The sequence below is a fragment of the Buteo buteo genome, chromosome 10 (genome assembly GCF_964188355.1).
Source record: "Buteo buteo chromosome 10, bButBut1.hap1.1, whole genome shotgun sequence".
Classification (NCBI taxonomy): domain Eukaryota; kingdom Metazoa; phylum Chordata; class Aves; order Accipitriformes; family Accipitridae; genus Buteo; species Buteo buteo.
The window spans coordinates 27,902,482-27,917,608 of record NC_134180.1 but is presented as its reverse complement, the minus strand read 5'-3'; the positions used below and the strand labels follow the sequence as shown (position 1 = coordinate 27,917,608).

The following is a 15,127-nucleotide window of genomic DNA, read 5'->3' as shown; positions in this document are numbered from 1 at the left end:
TTTTGCTTTAGTGATGCCAGCCTAGACTAAGCCTTTATTATATGCAGTGGTTTGCTTGCACAGCCCTAAGTGCAAAGGTAACTCAGTCATAGCTTGCCACCCCCAAGGACACCCACTTGCAGTGAAGACACAATCAAAGCCTTTTCACTGTACAAGGCTTCTCTTTTATGAAGAGCTTGCTTAAATATGTAAGCAATTTCATAGACAGAAAATCTGAGTAATTTTCAAAAGGTCATCTTTTCCAAACTGGTTGCCTTAAACTTTTTCTATCACTATGCTGTAGCTGGTATTTTCTTTAAGTCACCATTAAGGAACTGAACCTAAGGTCACTAGAAACAACAGCTGTTTACTCTTTTCATCTAGTAACAGATTATACAAATGTCCTGTTATAAAAAAAAGCGTTCTCACCTTGTTTGGGTCCTTGTGCAACACCCATAGCTATACATATTGCAATAAAAAGGAGAGTTTTCCTAAAAGAGAAAGAAAGAAAAGAACATGTGAGAAAACATCTACAGTTTCAGAGCTCCAAGGAATTAAGAGCTTGATTCAACATCCAAAGTCAATGGCAGGATACCATTAACTTCAGCAAGTCCTGGATCAAAGCCATCACATTGTACAACTTTCCACTGATGCTGAGAAGGCATTTTACACAAAGATCTAGGATTATGTATGCCCTCATATATAGTACATATATTTTACACTGGCTTTTGCTAATAAAGTAACTGCATCTGGTTTGTATTTTCTTGCAGCAGCCTTCAAATATGAATGCTGCTACGTAGTAAATTTCTTTCTGGAAAGAAAAAAAAAGTTACTGTAAATAAACTATAAAATAAGTGACAAGTTAATGCCTGTAGAGATCACTAGATACTTTTGACCTGCTATCAGTCTTGTCACTATATCACATCATTTTACCATAAATGAAAATGTGGCACACTTTTGTTCCTGTATTATAAAACTTTGTCATGTTACAAATAAGACATGCTCTTCACAAAGTAAAAAAATCCCATCACATTTTAACTTAAAACTTCATGCTCAGATAGGAGAGTGCAATACTGATATGTATCACAGGCTTACTGATTGCAATGAACATATATAAGGTTGATAGAGGTTACATGCTCAAAATCTGCTTTAAATGAAAAGTGTTGGATGTTGGGCAAAAAATACATTTTTTACCATGGCTAAAAACAGACTGTCTGCTGTTTTTTATTCAATTACCATATTAGCCAGATTAGCACCTAACCACACTCTTATCAGTGACTGAATCTTTAGCAGAGAATATATTTCTCATTTATTAAATGTTGGACATCCAGGCACAGAAACAGATGTATGTAATGATTATAGTGACCTATACCTGTTCAGTTCTGAGAAGAAATATTTCTAAAATATCAGACATATAGTTCTGATACTAACTACTCAACTCACACTCAAGCCTCAGCTCAACCCTCTTACTTATTAACATATGTAACCTCATTGATTTTTCATAACACTAGGTTGACTAAGAACATTTGCTGGACCATGCCAGAGAACACTTGAGTATCTGGAATAAACAGTATTTGAAAGTAACACAGTTGCAACTAAACACCTGTAACTTCATGTGACCTGACTTTGCCAGCTAATTTATCAGGTTCGCACAGCAATAAAAAGTGCAGGAAGAAAGCTCTACCACTTTATACAGGAACATACGGTTCAAACAGCAATGACAGCCAAGTTCCTCCCACTGCCAGGTTGCCTTCAGCTCAGAGGATAACATATGCATAAACCAAGTATTAGTAATGGTATAATGACAAGAAATCATGCTATGATTTAAATATTTTTTATATATATATGTACATACACACACACACATATATATAGCAGTATTTAGTGAAAAATCTTAATATCCCTTCCAAGGGTTTGCAATTCAAACATTCCAGAAACATCCAAGTGGATGAAAACCACAGAGCAAAAATCTGGTTTTATCAATTTGCTCAGTGAAACAAAGAAAAAAAAAAAAAGAGTCAAAATTCATTGGTGTAGCAGAGGATAGGTTTGATTACTTACTCTCCTTCCACTTAAGCAGTTTTACTGGGGGGTTTCACCCTAGTTTTCAAACCAAGTCCCCCTTAGGGGAAGGGGGTACTTCACAGCTGGTGCTGCTGCTTCTTGAGGGCCCCCTCCCTAGCCCAGTCCAACCCAGGCAGCAGATAGTTCTCAACTGCCCCCTCCACAAGCCCAGCCCTTGATAGACACTTGCCAACCAAAGCCCACTGGCTGAGCCTTCCCACAATTCCTGTTATGAGGAAAAACATTCATAGCAAATGCTGGGAGGAGAAAGGAAGCATTATAGACCCAACCAACTCCCATTCCTTACAGGTGTGTTGGTTCAAACAATAACTTAAGACGTGCACTATCCAGCACCACCCCCTCTCCAGCTGGCAAACCTCTGCTGTCCTTTTCCTTTCCACCCGATCAGCAGCCTGGACTGTATTCACAAATTGCCCCACTGATTTTCAGGCAAAGCACTTATTTAGACAGGATTCCAAACTACAAGGGCAGGGAAAAGAAGCTTTATAAAATTGAACTAAACATATTTTTCCTGCTATGACGTATCTTAAAGAGTCTCCTGCAGCATTCTTCAAAACATCTGCTCAAAGTTTTCAAAGCAAGTAAGTGCGCTGGATCTTGGACAAAATTAGGTCCCTTGGTTATACACCTAATGTGGATTTGCATATTGTCAGAGCTTAAGTTTTGGCAATCAGAACAAATTAATAATTTCAGGAGCAGTAAGGCATGATAATGGTAATATTTTGTCATTGCTATTGCTACTGTAAAACTGTAGATACATCATGCTTTTTAGAAGAAAATGCACAGAATGTACAGGATATTAAAAAATATGCATCATTGCTCCAGTTCTGATCACAAAAGGGGAGTGGGGTGGAATCTACACCTTACAAATCCCAACATGCTTGTAAGGGCACGCTTTTTAATTAACCATTGCAGTCCCTAGCTACTTCTCTCCTCAGGCTTTCTCCTGCTACAGCCATGAAATGTCTACTGGAGCAGCTCCGCCACTCCTGCAAAAGACCTAATACTGACTATTGTCCAAACAGTAGGTCAGCTATGGGATACTCACTTCGTTTTTTTCAGCTTGTAAGACCAGAATTCAAGCTCATAGTTTCTGTGTAACACAACACATCATCTTTTGATCTAATGAGAAGCTCAGTGACAGGAGATAGCCGTGTTAGGAAGAAAGTCCATGCATTGCACTATCAGCTAAAACTCAGGACAACTCTTTATTTATTTGACTTTCATGGGTGCAAAATGGATTCGCAATTAAAAATAGCATAAAACATTTTAGTTAACTCCAAAGTCAGGATGCTCAAAGAATCCCAGAGCCCAAAATGCAAAGATGACTCCTCTTAACATTACAAGAGCCTCTTTCACAACATCAGCCAGGGACAAGCTGTGTGTCAGGTATCTGCCTCCATCACTTCCCAGCAAACATTATAGGAAGGCAAGAAATTCCAAAATGCTCCCAGGGCTGTAAATTAGAGAGATGTAACTAGATATACAGAAACATTTAGTGAGAGGTAAAGACAAATGTCTGGCTTACACAGTGCTCTCCAGCTAATGTCAAGAACAGATGAGAGATCAGCTAAGAGAAAAAACAGGGACCAGAGTCAACCACAGGGCTGGAGGTCCTCTACTGTGTGGGAAAAGTTAGTTTTCCTGCTACCTTTTTTCACAACAAGTAAAACTTTTTGTAAATGCAACCATGTGCAACCTAAAGTGAAGTTGTACAAGGGAGCCCTCCGCGGCCAAAGATGAAAAAAAAATGAAATTCTGTCTTTCTGAGAGAATCCATTTGTGCAAACCCTCCCTTCTCAGTCAAGATCACTACTCCTTGCATTTGCAGCTTTTAAGCTGCAGAGCAGCCCAGTTCTCAGTCTCCATTCTCACACCAGCACTGCCACTAAGCCACCAGGCTCCCTGCTATGTAACGCGTACATGGCTTGATCCATCATCTGCCATAGGTGCAAGGAACAAAGCAAGCAGCCTGCAGAAACCTTGGACAGCATGCCTTAGCTGAGCTCATAGCTCCTGGGGACACTCGCCCTGATGGGACACGACAACAGAGAAATGCAAAAGCATATTCAGGGAGGACTCCAGCTGACTCGAATGCTGGCTATTTTTCCCCATTTAAGATCACATGTGAAGCTGTTCCAGTACCCCTTGGCTATGCCCTGTCCTAGAGTTGAGGTATCTCTTGAGCTTCCTCCCCTCCTCCTACCCTTTCATCCTCTCTCCTATTTTACATGCAAGCACAAGCTGAGGGCAACTATATAATTGTTTGGAGGAAGGCACTATCAAATGCAGTTGAGCTATTCTACCACTTAAAATAGAGCTTCTCTTTCTGATAATCTTTGACATCTTGTGGCTGTCTCTTTCTATGAGTGGACAGCAACTATCCATGTTTTATTTTTTTTTTCCATTAAGGGTGACAGATGGATGAGGAAACTGATAAGCTTCAAAGTAAGTTGTGGCAAGCAACGATGAAAAATTCCACCCTCTGAAGACTATTCAGCAGCATACAGACCTCAGGTTTGGTCAGTGCACAGCAGTTTCCTCTTCATTCCAGGCTAGTTTCCTAAACCTCAAGTTTAAAGGAAGAAATACCCCTAGCTGGCTGCTAGAGAAGGCAGGGAAACCTGTTCCCAGTGTAACTGGCACAGATGCATTCAACCCTGCGCTCATCAGTGATGCTGGTTTAAATACCAGCACCTGCCCCATGTGCATTGCTTCACTGGATCTCCTCTGAGGACTGGTGAGGAGAATGGCCGAGTTTGTGTCCATCAAGCCTGTGGAGGGCTTTGCGAAAGGTGATAGCACCTTGTGGACAGAGATGCCCTGGGCCATTAAAAGCCTTATCTTTCAAGATCTGAAAGGAAAGATATCTTCCTTTGCTGCTATAATGAGATTAGCCAGCAGGCCCGGTGCTGCTTCCCAAGTTCTAAGAGACCTACTATCAACATGGCTTGAGGGGACACAGCAGCCTCCAAAGCCTCTCCCCCAGGTGACAGTCACATGCCCTTTGGGCACAGATCCTTTGCTGCAAATACACAATTTGAAAGAAGGGGAAAAGGGGGAGACACAAGATAAGGTGAGATGTAGAGGATCAAAAGATGTATCACTCTTTCCTTCTGAGGAGCCTAAGAGGAATCCTGAACAGTGCCATGGTTCAGAGGAAAGGAAACTCCCTGCCTGGTGGCCCAGTCGCTCTGGACAGCATTTGGCTTAAAATGAGAAACTACCACATCCAGATGAACAGTCAACTCTGTTAGTATTTCTAAAAGGAGAAAAATTAATGAAAATGATGTGATTTTAGAACCGGTTTATGAGTACATCCCTGATTTCTTACACTAGTTCTCTTGTCTAGGTAGTGTATACTAAGTGTTTTCCTCTGTATTAAGGCAAAAGTACACAGCTCAAATTCCCACTCCTGTGAAATGCTCTCTTCTTTCGGGGTTTGTCTCTGTACATTTTGTAGACCACTCTTCAAATGCTCTACAACTCAGTGCTTGCAAGAGACAAGGGTAACACAAGGTTGGTCATGTTTTAAAATTAAATATTCCATCAACAAATTTGGTGAGAGATTTAGGAGTCATGCAGCTGTAGGAGTTTTATTTATTTAAGCTGCAGAGACACCCCTATACAGGTAGCAGGTCTGACCTAATGGCATTTCCACAAAAAGGGGGTCTAGGTTGCAAGGGATTGACTGGTTTGATATATGCTAAGGAAACCCGATCCTTTTGAGAAGAATTCTGGTTTCTTAACACAGGCAAGCAACGAGGTTGCTCTCTCTCTCTCTCTAGTGATGTAAATTAGGTAAACAAGATAGAAACATATAGATACATATTCTGATCTCTCCGATTTTGAACTGGGGTGAACTGCATCTTTGCTCCTGTACTACTTTACTGTAATTCAATTTATGTTTCTCTATCAGCAAAGTCCCTTTACAGATATCAGATAAACCCCTTTTTTCAATTGCACTTAACGATTCCTGAAGAAGTCACCCCCCCCAGCCACTGAACACACATCTCCTGGGAAGGCCACCTTCAGGCAGCCACGTAACTGCTCATAAACACTCAGGCGCACCCAGATTACACACCAAGCACGCTTTAGCAGCATAATCCTTGCTACAACACAAGACAAATCCTTCTCTGTCCCGCTCGGAGCTCTCAGTAAACTTAATTTAAGCCACAGCCAGAATAAAACAAGCACTTTACAGAAAGAGACGCATACTGGCAACCTCTGTAAATATCGTTACAGCTACCAAAAGTTCACATCATCTCGCCTAGGCTGCTTTTAGGCAAACTATGGAGGAGAGCGGAGCTCTACCTTTGCATCGCAGATGACGGTGCATTAGAAATACCTCAGCCTACTGCAGAAGCCTGTAAATACAGGGCACCTCATCTGGTCATCTCTGTTACTAAGAGAGTAGCCTCACCTCTCAAACCTCAATTCTGCAGGTTTTGTGTGTCTGCGGTGTTTCAACAGCTAGGGAGGACGAGCGGCCGCGTTACTTGCGGGTGCAGAGGCACGCTCTCCCCCGGGACCCCCATTCCCCCCGAGGGGTGCAGGGGTGTCCCGGCTCTCAGGTCAGGCTGCCCCCGCGCGACCCTCCCCGGGCCGGGCTCCCCAGAGCCAGGCTGCCGGCCGGGCCGTGGGCTTGGACGGGGGAGAGGTGACACGAGGGTGCTGGACGGGACCGGCAACATCCAGGGGAGCAAGAGGGCGAGACGAGGGAGAGGAGTGCGGAGGGGAGAGACGCGCGGCCGCCGGCACGGGCGGGCTCCGTCCGGGCAGCCGGCACCCCGCAGCCCCCGCCGGTCCTCCGGGGGCACCCGGGACCTCGCGGGGCTACGGCTGGACCTCGGAGGGTACGGGCGGCGGGACGGCCCACCGGGGCGGCCGTCCTCCGCCCCCGGCAGGGGAGCTGAGCCGCGGCCCCCGGGCCCCCGCCCGGCCCCGCGGCCGAGCCCCGAGCCCCGCGGCGGGGTGGCGGAGCGGGGGGCGCCCCGTCGCCGCCGGCTGGGGGAAGCGGAGCCCGCCGTCACGCCGCCCCGGCTCCCGCTTACGTTTGCGCCGCGGGAGAGATGCGTCCTCGCCTTGTCCTCTCGGCTCCCAAATGCATTTGTATGCATTTGCCCGGGCAGCGGGGATCCGAGGGAAAGCCGGAGCCGAGCGCCGCGCCGCCGCAGGGTCAGGTCCTGTCCATGAAACCCCGCCGGCCCCGAGGTCTCCGCCGAGCTCCGCGCAAGCCCGAGGGCGGCCCGCGTACGGCCCGCGGGGGCGGGCGCGGCGGGAGGGAGGGAGGGAGGGCGGGGGGACCGGGCGGGGGGGGGGGGCGCCGGGGGCTGGGTGGCGGGGGAGCCCCGCGGCTGCCCGCGGAGTCCGGCGGCGGAGCGGCGCTGCAGCCGCCTGCCCCGGCACCGGCGGTCCTCCCCGCCTGCCTCGGTGTTAAATTTCAGCGCTGGCTGCCCGGCGATTACATCAGCAAACACGGCCCCTGGGGCGGGCCGGACCCCGGCCGCGCATGATGCGCGCTGCCCCGCGCAGGTCCCGCCGGGCGCGGTAGCCGGAGCCGCCGGCCGCCCCCCCCCCCCCCACGGCGCGCAGCGCCGAGCCGAGCCGAGCGCCCTCCGGCCCGGCACCGGCGGGGCCGGGGAGGGAGAGCCGTGCGGCGGCCCCAGGTGCGCCCGGTCCGGCTGACGGCGATGGGATGGGAAAGGCGCGGGCGGGCGATGCGGCTTAGCGCGTCCGAAGGGCGAGGAGAGCCGTCGGTCCCCGCTGGGCTCCAGCTGGGAAGGCTCGGCTGGAAGCTGCAAGTCAAATTGAAACGTGGGGACGGAGGTAGCGGGGAAGGGAGGTGATGAAATGGTATAAAGCTGAGTGTGCCGGAGGCTTTACTTTTTGAGTATAGTTGGAGTGGGGTCCAGCAATCCTCCCTCTGGAAAATGTTTGAAGAGCAGATGTCATCTGGTAGCGTTACCATGCCAAGAGAAACACGACACCTTTCGCTGTCTTCTTCCTAAAGAGGCTAAGGTCTTTTTTAGCTTTAATTTCCAGTTTTCTTACCTTGTTCCCCTAACGCAATCTACCATAACTTTATCCCGTAAGCCATCTTTATGGAAACTGCCTCTCAAAACAAACAAGGTAGAGCTAAACAGTACCAGACGTCGCAACACACAGGCTGTACAGCAAACCCATGCTCAAATCCTGCAAAGCTTCCATTGACCTAAGCAGAAATTTGATGTGAGTTAGGACTGTGGTATTTGGCTATTGCTGGGTGTTACAAGAACGAAGATTTCACATCAGACCTGCAGCAAAGACCTTCAGGTTGTAGGTAAGATGGAGAAAGGTGACATGAAATAAAACCAAATGTGTTCCCAAACAACAGAAAACAAGAGAAGGGATAAGGCACAAAGAAAGGCTGTACATCACTGAGGATGCTCCGCTTGGCCGAAAAGGGCTTTTTGGGGTGATCCAGGTAGCTGGGAACAGGCAGAAAAATATGGGGGGGGGGGGGAATTGTGAGGGAACCAAGAGCAAACCTAGACCGGTGAATTTTCTTGGGCATAACAGAAGCCAAAGCTATAGTGGAAAAAAGTTATTCTCAGGCAACACACCAGAGCGTTTTAGTGTTTAATTTTACACTCAAATTAATTTTCAATACCGTGACTTATTCAGACTCTATATAGTCTCACTGGCTACCATGGGATTTCCTATTTACTTCACTTTTTGAAAGCCAAAGGTAAAAGCTGGCAACACTTTGCCTTCCTGTCTGTGTACCTTGCATTAAACACAGTGACAGCAAAATGTGAAAATGTATTTGTTCACTGAAGAGAAGACGGTGCCTGCCCAGGGAGGTATGGGACACTGCTGCAATGAAGTCTGTGTAAGCATTGCTGTTTTAAACCACACTTGAATTGTGTCCAACAACTACAGTGTTATATTTCATTTAGCTTTTGTTTATTAGCATTAAAATAAACTGTGTACATTACAGATTGGGTTGGGAATGGTTTGGTGCCATTCCGTGAAATCTATCAATCCCTTAAATAAGATATCTTGTATGCAGTAGACATATAATTGATTTCTTAACCCTTTAGCATCAGCATTAGGGCTATTATAGAGAGAATTCTGCCCCAAAAGTGCCCCTGGCTAAATCCTGCCCTCACTTCAGTGCACATGGACAAGTACAAGAGCCAACCTGCGGCACATGGTGAGATGGGCTGGGGGCGTTATGTGTCAAGCAGTGTTTGCACTGAAGAAGGCACAACTTGAGATTCTTGCCAGCTGCACATACAGGATGTAAACAAAGCTTTGCTGACCCTGATCACGCAGTGACTTAAAACAGTATAAATTTAAAAAAATAGCATTGGTTGGTCAGTTTTCTGTTCTCAGAACTACAAAATTAAGTTCACAAAGTAGGACACCACTGCCATTCGTCGCTTTGCTCTTTAGGTCCTTGTTACAGCCCCTGCTGTGGTTTGAACCCTGCCTTTGGGCTATGTGGGCAGGGTTCTTGGCTATTCTCCTGTAAGGAGCCCAGGGGCTGGTCAGGCCGTGGGGAGGCATGGGCCAGGGGAAGGATTACCTGTGCCCTTCCATTTCCTCACCGCACACAGCTCGCACGTCTGAGCCATGTGTCCACAACTTGGTTGGGAATGTGCAAGGGAAGGTCCTTGTTCCCTCCCCCTATCTCTCCTGGCATCTCTTGCACTTGCTCTGCAGCTTAGTTGCTTTCCTTTGATATTAACACCCTTCAGAGCTGTTGAAGCTCTTAACAGAAGAAGTGAGCACCATCTAATGCAGATGAAGAAAGCAATTGAAAAAGCACAAGGAAATCAAATTACTTCGCCGATGTCAGACAGCGAGTGTGTGGCACTGTCAGAAATAGTCCAGCAGTCCCCAACTTGTTGCCCATCACCTTGTGTTTTCGATCAGCTCCAAATCTCTTCTAAGCTTCCTGGCAAAAATCAGTATCAGTTTTATCCTTACACTTGCTTCTTGAAAGTGTTCTTACAGCCTAATAAGCAAAACCTACTATGTTTAAAGCTATCAGATTGCATGTGTTTATTTCCAGAACTATATATAGCCATCTGTATACTTACACACACCAAAAGACATGGTCAAGCTCCAAACATGTTAGCACTCATTGCAATATAGTGGTGCTGGAGTTTCATTTCCTATAGTGAATATCCTGACATCCCGTTTTTCCATGTCTGCTATCTCTTGCTTGACCACAGCCTATCCCTGATTTCTCTTATCTCTCCAACCCAGGGATTACTGAAATACAAACTTAGTTCTTTTAAGATATCACTTCTTGCCTTTCTGACATGATTGTAAGCTCTTCTTCTCTTTGTTTTCTCCTTTTCCAGCAGTTGTTTTCCTCCTTTCATGATCTGACTTGCTCATCTGTCACTCCAGATTACAGCTGCTGAGTTCCAGCCACGCTTTGGGGCAAAGAACAGGAGCTCCTGTTAAACAGTGTAAGAGGTGAGGAAAATGGTTCCTATCTGTGATTCTCCTTCCAGAAAACATACAGGAGAGAGCAATGGTTAGTATATTTCCAGAGCCTAAAAATAAATTTAAAAATGAATAAGAATTTGAAGGAAAATGTGTGAAGCGGGAATGTGAGGACTGAGTGTTCGAGCCTGAGCCTTATCCCACTGCAGTCAGTAGGAGCTTTACCTTTGACTTGAGTAGGAGCAGAACGGGACCCACACAAGTTTCCTGGTACAGTCCCAGAATTAGGAATTTTTGGCAGAAGATCCATGCTGCTATTGAGTTCCCTTTAGAGAACTGATTTTCCCCACACACCACAATATATGGTGTTAGGCTATGTACCAAAACTGCTGGAACCTAGTTCAGTAAAATATTTATTTAGAATTCTCTCTGTGGCAGCCAAAAGAAGTTTAACACATTGCTCCAGTTAAAGAAAGTTAGCAAGCTATCAAATATGATTAAGAAATACAAGAAATGGAAAGGATTACAGCATGTCTTTGACAACAACTGGCTAAAATTGAAGGAAGGGGAACTCCAGGTCTGACACCATTAGACGTGTCTATGCTTTGTGGAAGTGAAAGAAATTGTAATGACCAGCATCTGCCTGCTCTCTCTACTTATACCTGTTACCTTCTGATAGAAGGAATTAGTGAGAAGCAATGTTCTCCAGTTTTGAATGTGTCAAAAATCTGGAAATTCCTTTAAAAGGCACAGTTGATGACTTTTTTGATTCATTCCTTCCCTTCCAATTTCCTACCAGCAAAACAAAGATAATTATTATTGGAGATAATTAACATAAAGTTACAATTCTGCAGAATTCAGAGTACAGAGGATTTTTCTGTCTTACAAGACCAATACACAAAAACCTGCGGGGGGGAGGGGCTGAGAGAGGAAAGAAGAGATGCTGTGGGTTCAGGGGACTGAACTTCAGAGGTCCTGGCACACAGAGCAAAAAAATGCCACGATAGAGTCAGGACAGACAAAAATGCCAAGCCACAAATGACCATATAGACTAGTGAGATTCCTTAAGATACTTAGTTAAAGCAAACAAGGGAATGTATCCAGCTAGGAGTGAGGAACAGAAGAGAGCCTCAGTGAACCGCAAGACCGAGTAGAGGCTCCAGACCACAAGGCTGCAGCGGCTCCAACTGAGAAAGGTGTCTCACTGAAGCCAAGATATTTGCAATTGTTTGCAAGACCAGGTATCATCCATTTAAGAAAGTCATGGCTATAGCAGAGACCCACCATAAAGCAGAGTAAAAACGCTCATGGAGAGAGCTGAAACGGGTGACTGAAGCCAAGACTTCTGGAGCAGCAACCCCACACCCAGCCGCTGAAAAGCCGTGACGTCTTGTTCCAGTGATGGCACATCGTATGCCATACCAAGAATGTGGTGAAGCCTAGCCAAACACACAAGAAAATATTAAAGGAAGAGAGAAGCCTGAGAGGCAGTTATTAGGAAGGTAATAAGGGAACGGAAAATACGAGAGCAAGAGCGAGTGCAATGTGGGAACCATGGGAACAGCTCACCAAACGAGAAGACTCCAATTACCAAATAGGCCAAACTGCCAAGAGAGAAGCACAGTAAATTTCCATCTCAAAGAGGGGCTCTGGAGTCTAAGAGCAACTGGTGAAAGAAAAAACAGAGAAGGAATTAGAGAAAATCCAATGACTTTCAAGTTTAGTTAATCTTTATCCCATCATTGATGGAGTGTTTTGCCATCCAGGCAGGAAGTGGAGACACCCACTCTTACGGGTGGGAAGATGTATTTGACATGAGGTATTTTCTGCGATACTCATTGAACTGAAAATCCCCTTGTAGGTGAAGTCCATAAATAGGACTAAGAGTCTGTATTCCCAGGACCAAATTACTACCTCTGCCGACATGTGCCGAGAGAGACCGAGAGAGCAAGACAGGCCTCAGTGGGTGTGTTTAACGGGCGTTCCCCACTGGAGTGGTGGCTGTGACCTCCTGCCACGGGCATTCAGCAGCTTGGTGGGGTCCCCTGCACCAGGGCTTCCCCAGCAGGTCTCCCCAAAGCCTCTGGCCCATGGCAGGAGCCCTCCCCAAAGGGTCCTGGCTCTTTGTCGTTGTATAAAACTCGCCCTGTCTCCATCCGTAAAAGGAAGCAAAGGCCTATTTTTGCAAAAAAAAAAAAGCTGTGGTTGTCCTATGTGAAAAAACACTAGCTCATAGCACCCAAGGACGCTTACTTAACCTCCTCGGTAGTGCTCCATAGCGCCCTTTCACATTGGAAGTATGGGTCAAAAAACACTTAGAGACATCTTATAGGACACCTTTCTGCAGAATAAAATCTGCAGGTATTTCCTGAAAAACCACTCTCTGTAAAAGAATAAAAATGGAGCCCATTTGGAGTGAAACTGTCCACACTCATATGGTGCTCTCAGATTGCTAGCAAAATCTCATCAGAACTAAAAATTGCTCACACATCTGGAAGAACCAGCACAGTCATCTGAGAAGTATTTCATCCCTGAGCCGCAGAGAGCTCTGCATTAGGCCAGTCCTTTTTAAAGACATTCCCTTTCTTTTCTTAGCAACTGTGGGAGATGCTTCATTCTGCAGTTCATTAGTCCTAGAAAAGTCTTTCTTGACCGTCTCTGCTTCCAGCCCTGGGGCTGTGCAGGTTTTCATAGTGCTGCCCTGCAGCCAAAAACATGTGTTCCCAGATAGTCCTTCTGCAGTAACTAAAATACAGTTTTGGCTTGCTTCTGCAAAATTAGCTTCTGGCAACAGCAAGGGGAGTTTGGAGAAGCCTCAGTCCTCCACTTTCTCACCTGATGAGAGGTAAGCTACTGATGCTTAGTGGCTAACACCACGTTAAATCTAAGAGGACTTGTTCTCATGTTAAAAATCTTATCAGAATTTTCTCCACAATTATAGAAGCAGAAAATTCCATGAGACTCCAGTTTATGACCTTCAAAGTAGTGCAAAATATAGTTGTTTGAGGCAGCCACAAGAACTCCATTTTCCCTGCCCCAACTTTGGAAGAGAAAGATAATGTCATAATACTATGAATACTTACAAACTCCATTTTTGAGAAGAGAGAAATTTAAACACAAACACTTAAATAATTTGACCAACTTCACATAGTTATCTCAACCATTAACAATAAATTATTGCTCTGATATGTCAGAAAGTTTCCTCCAACTTCCCACCAATTCTCTCTAGTGGTTTTTAAATATCCTGAGTCTCTTAACACACAGCATACCTAAATCAAGCAGAACAATGGAGTAATTTAAACTTGACAACATTTGTTGATGACGTTCATCAAAACAGGATCTTCCAGACTCAGTAGGTATTAACAATATCAGTGAAAACGGAAATTGCACTATTTCCCACTTCTTTTTTTTTTTTCACATGAGTAAGTCATCATTGGACTTCTTCAGTACTCTTTAGCTCCCAATAAAGGAAAAAAAATGGGGCTTATTGTTTTTTGTTTTCTTGAAATCTCTAGATTTAAGAAGAAAGCCAAAAGTATTGTCAAGTACATGGTATTTTTGTATGATGAACATTTAATTTCTAAATTAAGAATTCTAGATCAGGCATGTATAATGGCAGGAAAAATTTTCTATAGAGAAAGAGACTTTAAGTAGATTGCTTTTTCTGAAAATACCAGACAGATGAATATGTGGAATCCAAGACCAAAATACATTGGCACTAACTTCAATGCTGATATTTTTACAATAGTAATATAATTAATTTTTGTAAATCCCTTACAGCTGTACCACCAATATAGCATAGTATTTTTAATAGGCTACTTTCATCACCTTATTTTTAGAGATGAAATTTTGATCCTTTTCTTCAGTTATTTAAAATTGATTAGATATGTGAGCGAGAACTACTGTTGCAGGAAAATAAAGGACTAGGTCTTTCACCAGGCACAGAATTATTTCAGAGCAACCCTTCCCCCCTCCCCACTCATGTAATCTAAAAAAGTAAAACTAAATAAAATCCTCCTATAAACACTGATAAAAAAATAGAGAAAAACTATGAGTACATCTGAAAGAGGAGACTTTTTTTCTGCTTGGATCAAACAAGTTCATTAAGCCAGATGTGCCTGGACTATTCTTATTACAGAGAGCCATAAAAACCTCATGGTGGTTTAGTTATCTGGTGTTGGCTTAGACGTAGTCAAAAGTTGAAGAACAGATGATAGGAGTAACGGCACCATGTTGACCCAAACACACACGCAACAGTTTAATGAATGAACTTCATCAAGGTTGAGAAGTCCAGAACTTGTCAAAGTACCAGCATTAACTTTTGTTTGCAACTTTGCATTGCACACTAGAGTCCTTACAGGATCGTGGGTTATTTTTCACAGGGCTCCGACCTTCTTCTGGTGCTCCAGGTCCTGTGTGAATTGTAATGGCAAGGCAAGAGATATCAGGCTGGCACAACGACCTTCTGCACTGCCAGATTTTAGCCATTTGCTTTGAAGCAGGAGATGCTAAATCTTACCTCAGTCTCTATTTTGAAACACAGGCACAACAATATACTTTTTACATCCCTTCAGAAACTACTGGGGCTGTGTAAACTTTTCTGAAACCATCCAGCCGA

The 15,127-nt window shown here is 44.8% G+C and overlaps 1 protein-coding gene across 5 annotated transcripts in view; it reads right to left on the bottom strand.

Moving 5' to 3' along the window:
* The window catches only part of COL24A1 (collagen type XXIV alpha 1 chain), a 151,542-nt gene extending 144,165 nt beyond the window's left edge, over nucleotides 1–7,377 (bottom strand). For 2 of the 5 annotated variants that reach the window (XM_075039085.1, XM_075039088.1), the window contains exons 1-2: nucleotides 7,119–7,371; nucleotides 409–470 (exon numbers count right to left, since the gene is read on the bottom strand). In XM_075039085.1, coding sequence (XP_074895186.1) covers nucleotides 409–470; nucleotides 7,119–7,174 — 118 coding nt within the window. In that variant the 5' untranslated portion in view covers nucleotides 7,175–7,371. Of the gene's footprint in view, nucleotides 1–408; nucleotides 471–7,118 lie in introns of all 5 variants that reach the window. The other 3 variants (XM_075039089.1, XM_075039086.1, XM_075039087.1) reach the window with 3 other exon arrangements.
* Nucleotides 7,378–15,127: the final 7,750 nt, after the last annotated feature.